Source organism: Aplidium turbinatum, chromosome 7, assembly GCF_918807975.1.
Source record: "Aplidium turbinatum chromosome 7, kaAplTurb1.1, whole genome shotgun sequence".
NCBI lineage: Eukaryota > Metazoa > Chordata > Ascidiacea > Aplousobranchia > Polyclinidae > Aplidium > Aplidium turbinatum.
The window spans coordinates 17,738,888-17,757,625 of record NC_137478.1 but is presented as its reverse complement, the minus strand read 5'-3'; the positions used below and the strand labels follow the sequence as shown (position 1 = coordinate 17,757,625).

The 18,738-nt window shown below is 38.9% G+C and overlaps 1 protein-coding gene across 1 annotated transcript in view; it reads left to right on the top strand.

The window, feature by feature from the left end:
- The first annotated feature begins 4,409 nt into the window (after positions 1-4,409).
- LOC145774883 (1-phosphatidylinositol 4,5-bisphosphate phosphodiesterase beta-1-like) overlaps positions 4,410-18,738 on the top strand; it is a 208,413-nt gene continuing 194,084 nt past the window's right edge. Inside the window, exons 1-2 of the mRNA XM_082586214.1 lie at positions 4,410-4,520; positions 11,916-11,993. Coding sequence (XP_082442340.1) covers positions 4,410-4,520; positions 11,916-11,993 — 189 coding nt within the window. The remainder of the gene's footprint in view (positions 4,521-11,915; positions 11,994-18,738) is intronic.

Here is an 18,738-nt window from a genome sequence, read left to right as displayed (position 1 = left end):
AGTAAAATTGTTAGAATCCGAGCAGAAATGAGAAAGCTACAGCATATTTGGTGGAGGCACTATTCACCGATCGCGTGAAACTGTGGGCGGCTTGTAATGAACACTCGAAACTGATCGCTTTGTGTTTGCATTGTTTTGGTAAAAAGCTTCGTCGAGCGGTTACGTTTGAACAACGATTGCTCGTTTTGTGGATTAGATATAAATGTGAAAGTTAACATATGAATAAACCAAGACATACTCTTTTAATTTGTGTTGGTTTGGTATTTTTATTGTAAAAAATGAATTGCTGAGAATTGGTACAAAATAGTAAAGTTTAAGTTAGCGCTACATAAATGTAATGCCTACTTTAGACTGGCAATTAATCCATTCGAGTAGATGATCCGCTTTTACTTCTGTTCCGCGTTTTTGCACCCTTCCTACAAGTAGTTGCGTTTTTTTGCATGACGTCACAGATTTTTGTGACGTCACTAACCAAGGCGGCCGATCCTAAACCAGCACCGATTCTTTCTGGCAGGCATTGTCGGCAGTGGCGTAGCTAGGGAATGTGCCGCCCGGGGTGGATTTAGATTTTGCTGCCCCTTCAAGAAAAAGCATGTGAAAACAGACCCGGATTTAGGGGGGCAGAGGTTGCAGGTACCCCGGACCCTCCGACTTTTAAAGGGCCCCCCTATGTTGAAAAAAATGTGATTTTTTTTCTTTTAGCTTTTGTGGTTTCTGCAAAATACTGTGCAGTGCTGGATTGATGCTACTGTAGACGTCGAGGGGGTGTTTCGCGCCGTAGGCGAATTTTTTTGCACGGGGGCCCCTGATCTAAAAGTGCCCCGGGCCCCCCATTAGCTAAATTCGGCCCTGTGTGAAAATGAAATGCGTTTTTATCAGATTATAATCAAAATCAAAAATCGTAGTCTGAAAGTGCCGCCCCCAGACGTGCCGCCCCCAGACGTGCCGCCCCCAGACGTGCCGCCCGGGGCGGTCCGCCCGGGGCGGTCCGCCCCTCCCTCCCCCCCTAGCTACGCCACTGATTGTCGGACATCTTCAGGCATTGTCTAGGATTTCCAGGCATTGTCGAACATATTCAGTGGTTGATAGGTTTGTTAGGCATTGTCGAACGTTTTCTTGGGTTGTCGATCATTAAAAGGTTTTGACAGGTTTGTCAGGCATTGTCGATACTTATGATAGCCAGGTCATTTAAACGCTGCTGTGTTTGTGTATACCGTAAATACGTTTACAACCTACGCAAAATAGAAAGGGATCATTCTGCTACGCATGCAAAGCTGGGAATAAAAATGCATGAAAATGTTCGACAATGCCTGACAAACGTGTCAAAAACCAATAATGATCAACAATGCCTGGAAATCCTAGACAATGCTAGAAAATGCCCAACAATGCCTGAAAGTAGCTTAATCTAGAATGCCTGACTACCCCTGAAAATGTTCGACAATGCCTGACAAACCCGTCAACCACTAATAATGATCAACAATGCCTGGAAATCCTAGACAATGCCTGGAAATTCCCAACAATGCCTGAAAGTAGCTATACTCTACAATGCCTGACAACCCCTGAAAATGCTCGACAATCCCTGAAAATGTTCCATAATGACTACCAAACCTGTCGAACACTGATATTGATCGACAATGCCTGGAAATCCTAGACAATGCCTGGAAGTTCTAAACAAATGTCTGAAAGTAGCTACTCTACAATGCCTGACAACCCCTGAAAATGCTCGACAATCCCTGAAAATGTTCGACAATGCCTGAAAATGTTCCATAATGACTATCAAACCTGTCAAACACTGATATTGATCGACAATGCCAGGAAATCCTAGATAATGCCTGGAAATTCCCAACAATGCCTGAAAGTAGCTACTCTACAATGCCTGACAACCCCTGAAAATGCTCGACAACCCCTGAATATGTTCGACAATGCCTGAAAATGTTCCATAATGACTACCAAACCTGTCAAACACTGATATTGATCGACAATGCCTGGAAATCCTAGACAATGCCTGGAAATTCCCAACAATGCCTGAAAGTAGCTACTCTACAATGCCTGACAACCCCTGAAAATGCTCGACAACCCCTGAATATGTTCGATAATGCCTGAAAATGTTCGACAATGCCTCACAAGCCTGTCAACCACTGATAATAATCGACAATGCCTGGAAATCCTATACAATGCCTAGAAATTCCCAACAATGCCTGAAAGTAGTTAGCCTACTCTACAATAGCTGAAACCCCTGAAAGTGTTCGACAACCCCTGAAAGTGTTCCACAACTCCCCAAAAAGCCGACAATGCCCGAGAATGCCTGACAATGGGTATTTAGAGGTACCCTCTGTGACTGTGATTTGTTTTCAATCGCCAGAATCTCCATAAAGCAGTCCATGCGGAACGAGAATGTGACGTCATCACAAGCAATCTATACGTCAACTTGAAAACGAAGAAAGTTTTATTTAAACAAAAACCAAAAAAATATATTAAAAATAAAGTTGTTTTGCTGTGCCAAGTTTGAAGTCAATGCATACAGCCATAGCTACGCTGTTAGCCTTCAAACATCATTACGCACCACTGAGTTGCATATCTATATGTAAGATATCTATGCTTTAACATTACCCACTCGTCGTAGAGTGCCTGCTTTTCAATGTGAAATTGCTTTGTGTTTTAGTCACAATTTTCCTTATAAACTCCATTGATTGCAGTCATTAAGATCCTTCTTGCACTCAGTTCAGTTGCAGAAGAAAAAATAGTATTAGCAGAGGGTGGGAATCGAACCCACGAAATCGAAATTACTACTCCTTTGCCCTAACCATAAGGCAACGCTGGTTGTAGCGAAGCATTCAGTTAAATTTCTTTATATCAAAATTTTTCGATCAGAATATCACGTGTCGAGTCACATGACTGAAATCAGCTGAATCGCGAGTACGCTTTTCGACGAGTGGGTAATGTTAAAGTGCTTACCGGAAGTTACCTACCCTCTAAGGCTCTAACTTGTGGACCGCAGTAACTCCTGGAACGTCACACCTGGCTTGCGTCAGTGGCTCAAAAACTCTACAAGTATTGCCAGGGTTAAACTCCCAACGATGCTTTCCCAGACCGAGGATAAAGTTTCAATCTTCCGCACCAATTGCCCTCACTGGGTAAGAATTGTGGAATAAAACGCCCACTCAGACCGGACCCACAATACTTATGCCCACGCTTTTAGGGCACGGCAAGGTGATCCGCAAGGCTGATCGGAGTTTCCAAAACAGTTGACCACGCTGAGTCTCTTGAAATAATAGTTGATAAACCAAACCTTACTTTCGGGTTAGGGTTAGTCACACTTATTTTATGGTGGCCGATAAAAGTTCATTGATTAATTCAAGAGGAAAATTTTTAATTGTTTGCAGAAACTCCGATTAGCGACATCAACTTTGTTCTATTTTTTGTCGATCTTTTCAGGGGACGAAACCAGTAAGTGTGCAAGGTTGAAGGTACGGTACGTAGCACACTTGACGTGGTTGTCGACTCTTGCTAGCTTGGAGATACCATGTCATCTGGAGGGGGTGTGAACTTCCAACCATAATGTGCAACTTTCTGCTGCAATCAGATGTCAAGTTTACTTTGACAACTGGTATGTGAGGAGTGTCATGCTCTATACCTCCAAAACGTAGCCAACACTAGCTAGCATGCACCGTCAAGCTCTTACAACGTAATGACATGGAGGTTGAGAAGATAAACTTGCTTGGTCAAGGTTGATGGCAACATCCAGTTTGAGACTTTGTTTTATCCAGGCTTAAAATAAAAGACATAGGCTAGCTGACTTCCTCCAATTGGGTAGAATGAGATGGCTTGGGCACGGTGAGTGCAGCACTAGCTGGAAGTCTTCGGTGGAAGTCTTCGGTCACGTGTGTCAGCATTGCAGTACAGCTGGGTCAAGGTGAACCAAAATTTTGTTTGGAAGAAATTGTTAAGCGTAACCTTTTGTTCCCAAACATATCCTCTTCCAACTTAACAGACCCTGTGGTGTGGAGAGGAAGACATTTTCTCTGAACAGACAGGTTGCACCCTCCTCAACATGAAGCTTCATTGTACCGGTAGGCTATTGTATATATACAATTATAATCAAAATTGGTTAATGATGATGATATTTCACGGAGCTGGTATACAAGTCCCCCCTCCATTGCCAACTCATGACAAAGAGAAATTGACCAAAACATGTAGATTGAAGTGTGTGAACAGTAAAGCAAAGGTAAAGTACCGTAGTTTCACCTTATACATTTGGTTAAGTCCTGTCTTTTGTCATGCTTTACCGAGGGGGGGGGTGACTTGTATACCAGCTCCTATTTCACTTATTAAACATATAATTTTTATGCTCAGTTAGGTTTTATCTTTACATGTTGTCTATATGAAGTGTAACTCATACAAGGATTAGCATGGCTGGTGCTGAAGCTGCTGTGCATATACTATCAGTAGAAAAACCTGTAGTGCCAGGGCGCCTTCTTCGAGGAAGCAAATTCTTAAAGTGGCCAAAATCTGATGGAGATGTAAGTGGGATTTAAATGTATTCCAGCTAAAAGTTTTTTTGAAGTTTATTTTGCTTTTGGTAGGCTTAGTGAGTTCTTTCCACTGGCACAAACCGTAGTCCTATATATTTACTTATGATAATCATAACCGATTTGGCTTTTGGGGAGTTAATGGGACAGAGCCTCCACGTGTGTGATTGATTTTAAATCATTGGTGCTCTTGAATAGAGAGGAGATGTTGCTGCTGCTATACGTATGCTTTTAAACCAATACCCTCATCTGGGTAAAATATATACATATAGGCCGTGTGCCCCAGTATTCAGCCTAGTTACCGTAACTATCAAGCAACAACTGGGCCAGGTGAAATCTGAGTGGAAATGCTGAAAGCCCTGGACGAAAAAGAAATGTATATCATATGGAAGCTCTGAGACAGAATATATGAAAGTGGTGTGATTCTTGAGGACATGTTGATTGTTGAAATCAGTTTGTATTCATCGCACTACCAATATATACCCAAAATTTCAGGAACACTTGGTTGTGACAAACATTGCACTAGCCTATTAGTCTGACTTCACATACCGTAAAACTGCAGAGATCATCCTCCAACATTTGAGAAGGCAATTGCTGCCAGAAATAGTCAATCAAATTGGTTTTATGAAAGACAGAGGAACAACGAACACATTCTTTACCATGAGAATGCTTTGTGAAGGAGCAATTAGTCCAGCTAGACATCTACTTAGCATTCACACACTTCAAAAAAACCTTTGATAACGTTTGTCATGAGTAGCTATATGAGATGCTGAACAAGATTAGCGTTGATCACAAGGACCTGATCATAATTAAAAACTTGTATCACCAACAAGCTGCAGTTTGTCTATCGGATGGTCTGTCTAGATATTTCAGAATTCAACGTGGGGTCAGACAAGACTGTGTGATGTCACCAGATCTGCTTAACCTGTATAGTGAGATCATTCCCAGAGAAATAGAAGGCATTGAGAGTTTTAGAGAACTGCGTCTCATTCAACAATATCCGCTATGCTGACGACACTGTACTTATAGCGACATCCCTGGATGGCCTACAAGCACTAGTTAACAAGACTTCAGACATTAATGCAAAATATGGAATTCAAATTAATGACAAAAAACTAAATGTGTGGCTATCTCCAAACACAGTTCTGAACCCCACTTTGCACTTCATCAGGGAGACAGTACAATTGTACAGGTGTCTTCTGATTACTGTCTTGGTTCCTTCATAACAGCAGATGCACGATGTAAGAAAGAGATGCGAAGAAGAATAGTCCTAACGAAAGACGCTTTTAATAGACATTGACCTATTCTGTTGGATTTGTAAGCTTTCCATTTGAACTGTGAAGGTGCGACTTCTTGAAGTGTTAGTGTGCTCTATTCTCCAGTATGGTTATGAAACATTAACCTTTACTGCAGAGTGCAGAAACTAACCTTAATATTGAAGCAGCTGAAGTGTGGTTTTACAGAATAATGCTGTGGATTTCATATATTTATACTGATTATATCACAAATGTAGAAGTTTTAAACAAGGTACATCAAGATAAGGAAGTATTGAACAGCATGACCCAAAGGCAACTCAAATTTCTCGGTCACATCATCAGAAAGCAAGAGTTCAAAAATGTTTGTTTAAACCAGTGTTTCCCAAACTTTTTGTAAAGTGCCCCCCTGGATACCCAACATAGAATCAAAGCCCCTTCGCCAAAAAAAGTAAAACCTAAGTTATTTTCCATCACAACTTAAAGTTCAACTAATGAGATGGATGAGGGGTCAAATCATTATATTTCAACAAGGAAATTGCAATTTGTAACCCAATGTCTCAAAAACTCATGAATTTTTGATATAAGGTGAACTTGATTGAGCTAAATCTGATAAAAGAAATTTCAGTGAAATCCATCGAGAAATGGTGGAGCCACACTGATTTGATTGTACCACTAGAGGCGCTGTGCGCGATAAAGTAAAAATACAAATATTGAGGGTGTAGAATTCAAAAATGAGGTCAAATTAAGCAAAATGACTTGCAAATGGGTCAAAACTGGGATTTTATTTTCAAAAGTGACCCATTTCAAGCACATGCCCTCCGAAAAGGGGACGATGTTTCAAAAATATAAAAACAAGAAAATGACCTTCGGGAATCAAGGAATCATGTCCAATAATCAAAATAGGTGCCCCAATGCGTTTTATAGACAAATTTCAAATTTTAAAACTGCAATAAAAAAAACTCTGAAATAGCACAAAATACTGTAATTTAGTGATCAAATTTAAACATGAAATGTTTTTACAATTTTTCATACAGTTTTTACAAGTTTTTCACAACGCATTGGGGCACCTATTTTGAATATTGAACGTGATTCCTTGATTCTCGAAGGTCATTTTCCTATTTTTATTTTTTCGAAATATTGTCCCCTTTTCGGAGGGCACACGCTTGAAATGGGTCACTTTTGAAAATAAAATCCCAGTTTTGACCCATTTGCAAGTCTTTTTTGCTTAATTTGACCTCATTTTTGAATTCTACACCCCCAAAAATGGTACATTACCAGTTTTCGCCACATTCCTAGCATAAGAACTGCGAATTTTATCAATATTTGTATTTTTACCTTATCGCGCACAGCGCCTCTAGTGGTACAATCAAATCAGTATAGCTCTGCCATTTCTCGATGGATTTCACTGAAAATTCTTTTATCAGATTTAGCTCATTCAAGTGCACCTTATATCAAAAATTTATGAGTTTTTGAGACATTGGGTTACACCCCATGTTGAATTATAATGCTTTGACCCTGAGGCTAGTGCAATGTTATCAGCCTCTTGATATCGGGTTTCAGTTTGGATAGGAACAATCTTAAGTCTCCCCAACTAACTATGTCAAGACGGTTTCTTATTGTTATCCAGAAGTGTGGCCACGGTACTGAAAGCACGCTCTACCAGGTACTAAACTTTGAAAGGCAATGAGAACAATTTTGACCGGATTCCACATGTGAAGGTATTTTTCTTTGATTTAGTTCTGCAGCCAAAATGATTTGTACCAGATATTGAACTTCGATTTGAGTTTAACATTGCTTTGCCATGTTATCAGTTCTTCTCAGTCTTTAAGAATTCCATGTTTGGAAATACAATAGAATGGGTCGGTCATTCAGTCCTTAGTTTCTAACTGAAATACATTCTGGAATCAAGCTCCCAAAGATGTCTTTGTGTAGTTTTTGAAGATGTTTGCTGTATGTCTCTACAGTCTACATCAATATCAGATGTGCCTTGTTGCCTCTGTCACTGGTATCAAGGTATTGCAAGCTTGAGAATTGGAGAAATGTTTATACTAGCTAAAGTTTGCTGATAAAACACGATCTTATTACTGAATCCAGTCCAGAGTGCCCATTTCAACTTGATTAGATTTACTTTGTTACCCCAAAAGGATAAATTACATTTGGAAAATATGTCTTGATAAGTGGGTGATATCATTTCTCACAACCAGGATCATTCGCAAGGCCAAGATCACAACTCTGTAGAAATTCCATGACAGTTTTAAACAGCAAATAAAATCGTGCAAGGCAAGTTTCTTTGGAAGTCAGTAGTACTTCGAAACGAAAGCAAGTAGTAAGCGCTCAAAAGCTTCATCATTCTCATTGCACAGTTGTTTGAATAAGCATGTGTTCACTTCAGAGCATGCACTTTCATTTTATTCACGGAAACGGGCTCCACTAACGTAAATATCTGGTGTCTATTTAAATAATGGTTAACCGCAATATGTTCTTTACAGTTTACAGCTTTAAACAAACAATCTGAAAATCTTAAAATTCTATCTTTCCCGGCTTGCAATCAGTTTACGTTAGTGGAGCCCCAAGGAGCTTATTTATCCATATGACTGTTCGTCATATATATAACTGGGAAACAAGCTAAATGATCAAAGCTTTGATTTTCGTGCATTTATATTACAAAAATCATTTGAAAACAACGTTTTTTACCGATAAACATTCAATTGAAGTTTATTTTCTCTTGTCTTTGTAATAATACTTTAAATATCAGGCCAAGTTGCAGTTTTTTTTCCAAACCTGAAAAAACCTGGGTCCACGTCTTTTAGGCGCAGACAGTTAAGCGCCGGTCAAACAGGCGCACACACTGGGGCGTCTGGATATTTAGGTGCGGAGCACTGTGGCGCCCGTTCATTTAGATGCTATTTCTAATAAAGTCTGCAGATTGTATCAGCTTGGTAGGTAGGGCATTTAGGGCAATGCTTTTCACACAAAATGTTATATTGAACAGAAAAATATGTTGTTTTTTTAATGCGCTTGTTCGGCATTTATTTGTTGTTTGTCCAGGTTTGCGTCGGCGGATAAAGCAGCCCACGCCAAATTACCTGGTTATATAGTTGTAGTATCCGTGTGAATTCGAATTTATTGATAAAGCTTTGGCCGATGCAAACCTGAACTAACAACAAATAAATGCCGAACACGCGCATTAAAAAAATAATATATATATTTTGTGTCAAAAGCATTACAGGTTTAAGCAGCTTCACTCACGGAAGCCATGACATATTTTTCTGTTCAATATAATATTTTGTGTGAAAAACATTGCCCTACTAGCCAAGTTGATACATTCTGCAGACTTTACTAGGAATAGCACCTAAATGAACGGGCGCCACATTGCTCCGCGCCTAAATATCCTGACGCCACAGTGTGCGCGCCTATTAGACCGGCGCCTAATTGTCTGCGCCTAAAAGACTTGCTCCCAAAAACCTTTCCATTTTTCAAAACACTTTAAACCCAGGTTTTAAAATTTTGTTCTAAATTGAAAACACTAGTGTCCGCTTGCACAGTGTATTTGTTGTGCTGCCATGCACAGCCCACATGTGAACAATAACACATTCTTCAAAATTAGCATATTTTTACTTCGGCAAAAACGTTGCTGAGGCCAAATGGCAAAAGTTGAAATTGCGTTGGCAATTGCTGTGAACATTTAGTATGAAAAGATTGTACCAAAACATGTAAAACGAGAAGCAAAAAAGATCAGGGTTGATCGGTTTAAACCGGGGTGGTTTAAACCGCCCGGTTAAAACCTGGTTGAAACCGGACAGTTTTGACCACCTATTACTGGTCAAAACCCCTTTAGTGTATAAATCAAGTTGCTTTTCAATTGAATTAAAAATATTACCCTCCATGTTTAGTAATTATGTTCAACTATATTTTGTTTTGATCAACAATAACCTAAATGCTGGATTTGGAACAAAAAATATTAAATTTCTCTGTTTATTTTTGATATTTCAATCAGTTTGTTATTTTAATTATTGAGAAAATTCAAATTCTAAAAATAAGTTCCTGATGAACCAAAAAATGCTTGGTAGAACGATGAACCATTTGCACAGCAACTGAAGTACAAGGATTTATTCCAACAATTTTTTTTTTATGAAAAGCATTTGCCATAAAATTTGCGCAACATTTGCCCTCCCGTTGCGTAGCACATAAGACATAGCACGACATGTAATTAAGGTAGTAGTCTTAACGCTGTTTGATGTCTTGTTTTTGGCGGCGCTGAAACAAGAGAAAAATCCAAGATAAATATAATCTTTCGTACGAATTTTACAGGCAGCCATCTGTGGTTGCCTGACAGGTCGGTATTGGCGACCATTAATGAAAGTTCGGGCAGCCATGGTCGCCAGCTATTTGGAGGCCTGCATATCAAAATGCTTTTATATTTCCTAAATAGCCCATGGCCCAGGTAGCCGACCATTCACTACATAAAAATATTTTTCTGGGTTTTGACCGGTTTAAACCTAGTTTTCACCGGTTAAAACCAGGTTTAAACCGCTTACTGGTCAAAACTAGTTTTGGCCACTTAGAGATTAACCCTGAAAAATATACCTTACTAGAGTAGTCTATCATGATCGCATTGTTTGATTTGTTGTAATGTAATAATACCAAAAGTACGGTAGTGATAAAGCGAGCAATGCGATATGCACGCTGTTACGGTAATTCACGTTGAATAACTCCTGGGGGGGAAAGTAAGTTAATTTTGGGTTGATTCAACAATCGAGTCAGCACAAATCGATTTAATTTTCCTGGTAGGTTATATTGTGTAACAACAATGCCCAAAAAAAATTTACGTTTGTTTCACATTAATTCGACATCTAGCGACGTTGATTTGTCATAAAATAGTGTTAATGTTTCCACCAGGTACCTCGGTAACAAATTAATAGCTCCCTGCTAGAAGATTGCCTTGATGTACATATAAGCTAACATAATTTCGGCACAATTGGGACACTGCGAGCAACACAAATCTGTTTGATAAAGAACTAGTCAGAATCGGTATCATCAGATGCTGTATCAGCTGGACGAGATAAAGGAAAGCAAGGCCTAATAAGGAGTAGGCCTAGATGCTTACAATAATTTGACTTCTACTGGCATTAAATCGATGCAAATTGGGTGATATTTCTATAAAAGATTCAACTCTCCTAGCTGGACACGTGTCTAAGCGCAGGCGAAGTAGGAAGTAACCCAAATAACACATCCAGCAATAGTAAGATTGAATCAACATCCTAGTCTGGTGAAGTCTAAGAAAATTAGTTTTTTTTGTAATCTTGTGGTGCTTACAAGCACTCGTGTGGCTTCAGCATTTTTATTGGCAATGCTAATACGCCATTCATGCATCGGCAAATGCCAATTGCAGACGCTAATTTCAAAGACTGATAACATATATAAATCTGATGAGAAAAAACATATATATTATAAAAAATGACTTATCAACTGAACCAATTTTTTAAATTTGAATCGATTCAGGTTTGGTGTTTGTCAATTCCTATCCTGGCACAATATAATATAAATCACATTTACCTTACTGTAAAAAATTACTAAACAAACTGTTTCATTACCATGGGTATAGGACTTCAGTTCAGGTTAAACATGTAAACCACCTACCTAAATGATCCCTACAATTTCTCTAAAACTGAAAACAGACTTTCCAGAACGTTTGCATTGAACCAGTTGTCTTAGAAAAAGGCTATCTCCAAATCGGCGAATCGACTCCAATGAGTTGTTTCGGACGGCATCAAATGGTCATATAGGCTACAGTACATAAGGTCAATCTATACTCGAATATATGAGTAGATTATTTCTGTTGTGCTGATTACATTCCTCTTTATTCTGTGTATTACTTTTATGTGATGTACTGTTGTTAACAGTTTATTTGAATAGGAAAATCATCATAATGTAAACAATGAACATGCCAGGATAAAAACTACTTTATAGCACCATTGTCTTTGATCATTTTTGTGGTTACAATGCATGTATTGCAGTTACAATGCATAATAAATGTAACTATTTTTGAAGTTATAACAATTTGATGTGTCTGATACTTTCAAACCTTTGTGCTTAATGTCAATTTACTCAATGCAATTCAATTTAATAGGACTCTAGCAGTGCTGTTCCAATCACTTTGAGAGTTGATCCAAAAGGATACTTGATATACTGGCAAGAACCGAACAAGGTATATTTAACTAAATTCTTAATGTTTACTTTCAATGGAATGTTATATCGAATCAACTATGTGATTTACACTAGTATGACAAGGAAAATGATTTGATCCCATCATGTACAAAGTTCTCATAACTGTGCAATGTGCATGGTATCAAGCTTACAGGGTAAAGCTGTTTTTAAAAAGCCATTTTAAATACAGCAGTTAGCAGCATGTGTGTATCTTAAATATATATGGATAGTGCACTTGGAGATGATTGAGTAATGTATGCAATATGCATTATAACAAGATAAACATAAACTAGGTAATGCAAATAAAAATGTTACACCCCACAACAAAATGTTGTGACCAAGAATGCTTTACAGCAGGCCTGCACATTTCAAAACAAGTACAGAGGCCACAACTAAAGAAAAAAACTATGGTATTATTTATTGTGGGCATATGCACATGCGGCTGTTGTAATGTTCATGTTATGTGTACGACTGTACGTGGAATAAGAGATAGCAGAACTTGAAACCTAGAGCACGTTTTACAAATGCTGACAACTGAATTAAACTAATTCCCTCAGTAGCCTATATCTTTCAGTACCACGTTTCTTCTAAGCAACTTTCAGGTTATATGATACTAAATTAAACAAATTGAATGAGCGAGCGAGTAAATTTAACCATTGGGTCATTATTGTTTGGAGCAGAGCACAACTTTTAGACTAAAATACATTGGCATAAATTGCCAAGTGAGAATTAGAGATGCTTACAGGATGACTAAAAATTTAGCAAGATCAGTTTTGGATCTTAATTTTCACGGAAAAGCAGTATCAGGACAGAATTCAAAATTTTTTGCAGCAGATCAAAGACAAAGGTTAGAAACAGTGTACTGTACATATAAAATTATTCACAAACTGATCAGCTTTTGTTGTTTACATACATGAATATCAATATCATGAAGTGAGCCGCAGTTTCGTTGTGCATGATACACCCTAGTTTTAAATTACAGTGCCATGGGTTGTAAATCACATTGATGTGTCATTTGAAAGTCATGGAGATGTTTTGTCAGGAAGAAGTGTTAAAGTTGTGGATATGCTGTATAGATGTAGAGTGGATGTAGCAAAATTGCAAGAAGTGAGCCTTTTTGTACCATGATTTTATACTGTATTATACCATATATACAAAGCTGTCACTTTTATATATGTGTACCATATTTTACGGACCATAAAGCACACCCAATTATAAGGCGCACTGTCAATAAATTGCTTTGATTAGTTTTTTGTTCATACATAAAGCACACTGGGCTATAGAACGCAACGTACAGTAGAATTTGCCTATAGTGACACCTCAAAGGACCGCGGAAAAAGTGTCACCATAACCGAAGTGTCACTATAGACGAATTCTACTCAACTGTTGTGTATGCAAACGGGACTTTGCAAGTTGCAACAGGTGTCACTATAGCCAAAGTCACTATAGGCGAATTCTACTGTATTTTAAGGAGTATGGGTTACCGTATAAAGCTCATTAAACAAAAATGCTCAATATTTTTTATGGTTATTGTATTTTATTCAAAGAAACGATCAAACGAACAAAACTTAAAAACTCAAAACAAGAACAGTTTATTTTTCCTCCAGAAATCCATCAAATTCTTCATCTTCTGTGTCGGAATTCAGCAAAAATGGGCCTAGTGAATATCACAGTTACTAGTTGCTTTTACCGTAGTTTATTGTGTAAGACAGTGGTTTATTTATATTATAATAGTATCGGTACTGGTTTTGAGTGTAGGCAAGAAAGCACTACTTGATCCATACATTAAGCGCACCGGCTTATAAGGCGCACAATCAATTTATGAGGAAAAAAAGGATTTAAATTGCGCCTTATGGTTCGTAAAATACGGTATGCTCCCCAACAAGGTTGTAGCACTGAAGAAAAGAACTCTTTGTATGATAGTTTATATATGGAAATATTGAAAGCACAAAAAAAATGTGTACTACTTTGTGATTTTGACGGCTATGTAGAGAAAGATAGTGAAGGTTACAAAGATGTTCATGGAGGGTTTGGTGATGGCATCAGGAATGAGTACTTAGTCTGATTATTCATTTGAGGCTGTCGAGTGTCGATTCCTGGATCTGGCAAGGCAATTAATTTAGATTGAAGATTGCCAACACATGGTTCAAGAAAGACATGGAAAAGTTGATCACTTTTGAATCTGGTGTCATGAAACAGGTATCTGGAGTATCAAAGGGTATTGGTTAAATAGAAACTTGATGATGGAACTATAATGCGGTCAAAAAGGTCTGAAAGAAAAGAAAGCAAAGTACTGTCAATGGAGAAAAGAGAGAAGTGACAAAGCAAAAACAGAGTACCGGTAAGGCGGTAAGTAGTAGGGTGGAGTGAAAACTCTTTTTATAAAATTTTTTATTAGCTTGGGGTTGGAAAACTTGCCAATTACTACCAAAAACAGTTGTGCAACACTAGAATGTAATCTGACGACATCTTAATCTGCCACCAGCTACTTGAAAATTTACTATTTCCTTCTACATTAGGGTGGATTAATTTAGGGGGGTGTAAAACTTTTTCCTCATTTTGCTTAGCTTGGGTAGCCAAAACTTGCCATTGGGCATATAGAACACTGTGCTAAAACTATATTTCAATCAAACAAGTTTCATATAAAAAGTGCACAACCAAATAGTGTCCCACCGAACTTTGACTTCACCGACAACGCAGAAACATAGTTAATGGAAAGACAAGCAACTAGAAAATTTTCTAGTTTCGGCTTCAAAACGAAATTAGGTCGGACACTACAACCAAATATAAGGTAGAAATTACTGCTCGAATTGACGCAGACCGAATTTTTTTCCTAAAAAAAATTGCCAAAGATAAAAATAAGCCAAAAAAAGCCAAAATTATGTTGGCTTTTTATTAATTTGACAAAAAAATGATGAAGCATGAAAAAAAAAAGAAAAAGCCTAACTTTTCTGGCTTTTTTTATTTAAAAAAAAAGTAAGCCAAGCGAGTTGAAAAACAGGCAGATTCTCAAAATCTGGCTTCAAAAAGCCAAATTGGCAACTCTGGCGACCTGGCGTGCTCATTACTACCACGTGTCGTGTCTAGCGAAAATGCGAGAAAAAAGTAGTCACGTGCTCAGTTGACCGACTTTGCAGCCTACTTTGTGCAATTTCGCCTCTAGCAAGCAAATTTCTGCAGTATTTCAGAGTGAGGGTGACCTCAGTGGACGTCGCCAATCGCCATTTTGTAAATCAAAACTTTTCACCAGCGAATATTTTCATTAGCCAATCGGACTAGTACTGCAACATTTCTACTAGTCCGCGCAAATTTTCACTAGCCATTGGCTAGCGGACTACCGCTAAGATCAAACCCTGAGCATAGAGATTTATTGCAATGCAGTGGAAATGATAATATGCACCAAACTTCCTCGTTTTAGATGAAACAGTCACGTTTCGATTCGAACTTGTGCATTTCTTGTCGTGATTCAATACGTGAGCGTAGAAATCCATCTTGCGAATTAACCCCTCACACCGCCGCTGAAGCTTCTGTCACCAACTTGACGCACCTTTCCACCACTTGCGTGTGACACGGAAATCGAGAAAATAAAAGCTCTGGAGTGTCCTTAGCTGCAATCATGTCTCGCAGTTCTTTGTTCCCCATGTTTCTTGTTACAGGAGCCTCCGTAAGATTGAGAGCCAGACAGTCAACTATATCGTAGGATTTGTTGGCCTCAAACTTTATGGGCGGAATGCAGAATCATCGCACTGTTCTTTCTTCGCGATGGCTTGATCGAGCATTTTGAATTCGCTTAAGTCCAAGCACATGGATTATCACTACCAATGGCAAATGTAAAGTGGCAAATAAGAAGCACGCCCTTGCAGTGAAGCAGGAATGCAGCTGGCTCTGGAACTCCCCAAGCTCAGATGGCCATTTGTCAGAACCCTTCAGCACCAGAGAACTTGCATCTGTCATTAAACAAGTTAAAAGTGGGAAAGCACAAGGGCCCGATAATATCCCTCCAGAATTCTTAAGCCACTGTGGTCCCAAATGTTTGGCATGGTTGAAAAGCTTCTGTTCTGCTTGCCTAACCCTCCAGGCCATACCTAAAATCTGTCGAAAAGCAACTGCTGTGGCACTACTTAAACCAAACAAGCCATCTGATGATTCAAGAGCTATCGTCCAATATCACTACTCTGCGTCCCATATAAGATCCTGGTACGGCTCCTGCTAACTAGACTCGAGCCAGTTGTCGATCTGCAACTACCAAAAGAACAAGTTGGATTTCGGCACGTACGCTGTACAACTCATCAAGCAGTCAAGCTGACCGAGGATATAGAGAAAAGTTTCGAGAAGGGCAACAAAGCAGGAATAATCTTGGTATACCTCACTGCTGCCTATGATGCTGTGTGTCACCATGAGCTAACCCTGAAACTCTTCCCCATGATCCCAGGCAAAAAGATAGTGCGATTTCTTGCCAACATTCTGGCAAATCAGACCTTTTTGTCAAAGACGAGTGATGGGCAGTGCAGCCGGCCCAGCCGCTTAAGGGGACACTTCTAATGAAATCCCAATATTCGCTGATGGCTGAGAAGCTTGCCTCAGATAATTGTGGGAACCCCCACATACCATATCATATTTCTGAAAAGGGCATGAAAAGACACATCTGAATATGCAAGTCTCATGAAATAAAAGTTTAATTTGATGCAATGAGCTTCCTTTAAACACAGACAATATTTCAATAATTATTTTTTGACATGCTAAATTGCTAATACAAAATACTGTTTCTCACTACCAGCACCATATAGCAACAAGAAATGTTATGAAATGCTAGATCTACCTTATATGCAAATATCTATGAGAGCTTTTTTCTCTAAAATGTCACTTTCCAAAAAAAACAAATTTTTTGAAAGTTACTTGTGTGCGAAAATATTTATACACATTTTTTTTAATAAAATGGTCAAGAAATAAAATTAAAAAAAAGCTCACATAGGTTGATGCAATACCATTGTACCAGCATGCATTCCAATTTTTAGCCAATTCGGACAAGAAATAAACAAGTGAGTTAACATTTACTGCAAAAAAATGTCATTTTGAGTAAAACCCGTTTAAAGTTATAGTTTGCAAATACAAGGCAAATCGTGCATTTTCAGCTAGACTATTGTTACTGTCACTACTGGCTTTGAAATGCTAGGATACAGGAAATTTGTAACTGCTGAAGCATGAACAAAACAACAGCTACAAATACCACAAATATATAAAACCAGAAAGGGCTTTTCTGTTGCTACTATTAGTATATTTTCAGCATATCATATCATCGTTCTGGCATATTTTAGACTTTTGGGTCGCGTGGTAGCTCCACTAGTTCTAAAATTTAACAGGGAATGAATTGAAATTGTGGAGAAACTTCCATATATTCAGAATCCTGATGAAATTCTCTATCTTTTCAGTCCAAAATATAATTTTGTTCAAAAATTTTTTTTTCATTAGAGGTATCCCCTTAAGAAACGGTGTTCCGCAAGGATCATGGTTATCCCCTCTACTATATTTAACATCTACATCAGTGACATGCCAGAGACTACGTCACGCCAGTACAGCTATGCTGATGATCTGGCACTACTCCATTCTGACAAGTACTGGCATGTGGTAAAGGAAGCACTTACAGATGACATGGCCCAAATCGCAGACTACCTGAAGCTTTGGATGCTGAAACTGAGCCTGTCAAAGATCACTGTCACACCTTTTCACCTTTGCAACATGGAATCTACGTGCCCATTGTTAGTCTCAGCGGAAACCCACTCCCATACAACCCGTGCCCCACCTTCCTAGGAGTGAATCTCGATCGACAATTAATATACAAACACCATGCTGAAGCCCTACATGCTATGCTATCAGCACGCAACAACTTGCTGAGATGCTTAGCTGGAACATCCTAGGGTTCTAGTACATGCACTCCGTACAAGTGCTCTTGCACTTGTTTACAGCACCTCCGAATATGTTTCCCCCACTTGGTGCCGCAGCGCACAACATAGCAAAATTGACACTGCCCTCAACACTACCATGAGAATAATCACTGGTTGCCTGCTTCCAACTCCCACCGACTTTTTGCCTGTGCTATCCGGCATAGCCCCAGGTAGGCTGCTTAGGGAAAATCACGTACGCAGTCTAGTTTTAGAAGTTATGTCAAGGGATGACCACCTCCTCAACCAGATTGTCCTAAATTCGCACCCTCAAAAGCCCCAGTGCTTGAAATCTCGATGCCCCTTTTCCGGACATGCTGCAGATATCTGCAAGTCCAACTTCCACATTACCGAAGTTTGGAACAGTGAATGGAGAGAAGTTGCGAGACCAACCCAATTCACAGTTCTTCCCAATACCAACACTCCAGCCGGAGCAAAACTATCTCGGAAGGAATGGGTGAAGCTCAATCGCTTGCTGACTGGGGTGGGCCATTTCAACAGCAACATGTTTCAATGGGGCCTCATCGACTCACCATCTTGTGCATGTGCTTCAGAATGCATAACACATCATCTACCAATGTCCTGCATATCAACCTCAGGACAGATATATCGCCGCTTTAATTCAAGACTGACTTAAGTCCACTTTTCATGATTTTGACTTTTTTGTATTTTTTTGCTAATTGGACATAAGCCCATATTATGAGCAATCTGCTAAGCTGTACCTGCCTTAAAAACGGAGATACTGCAGGCTTATGTCCACATATTTTTCAAAGTTTTACATCTATATAGACTTATGTCCACGCATGG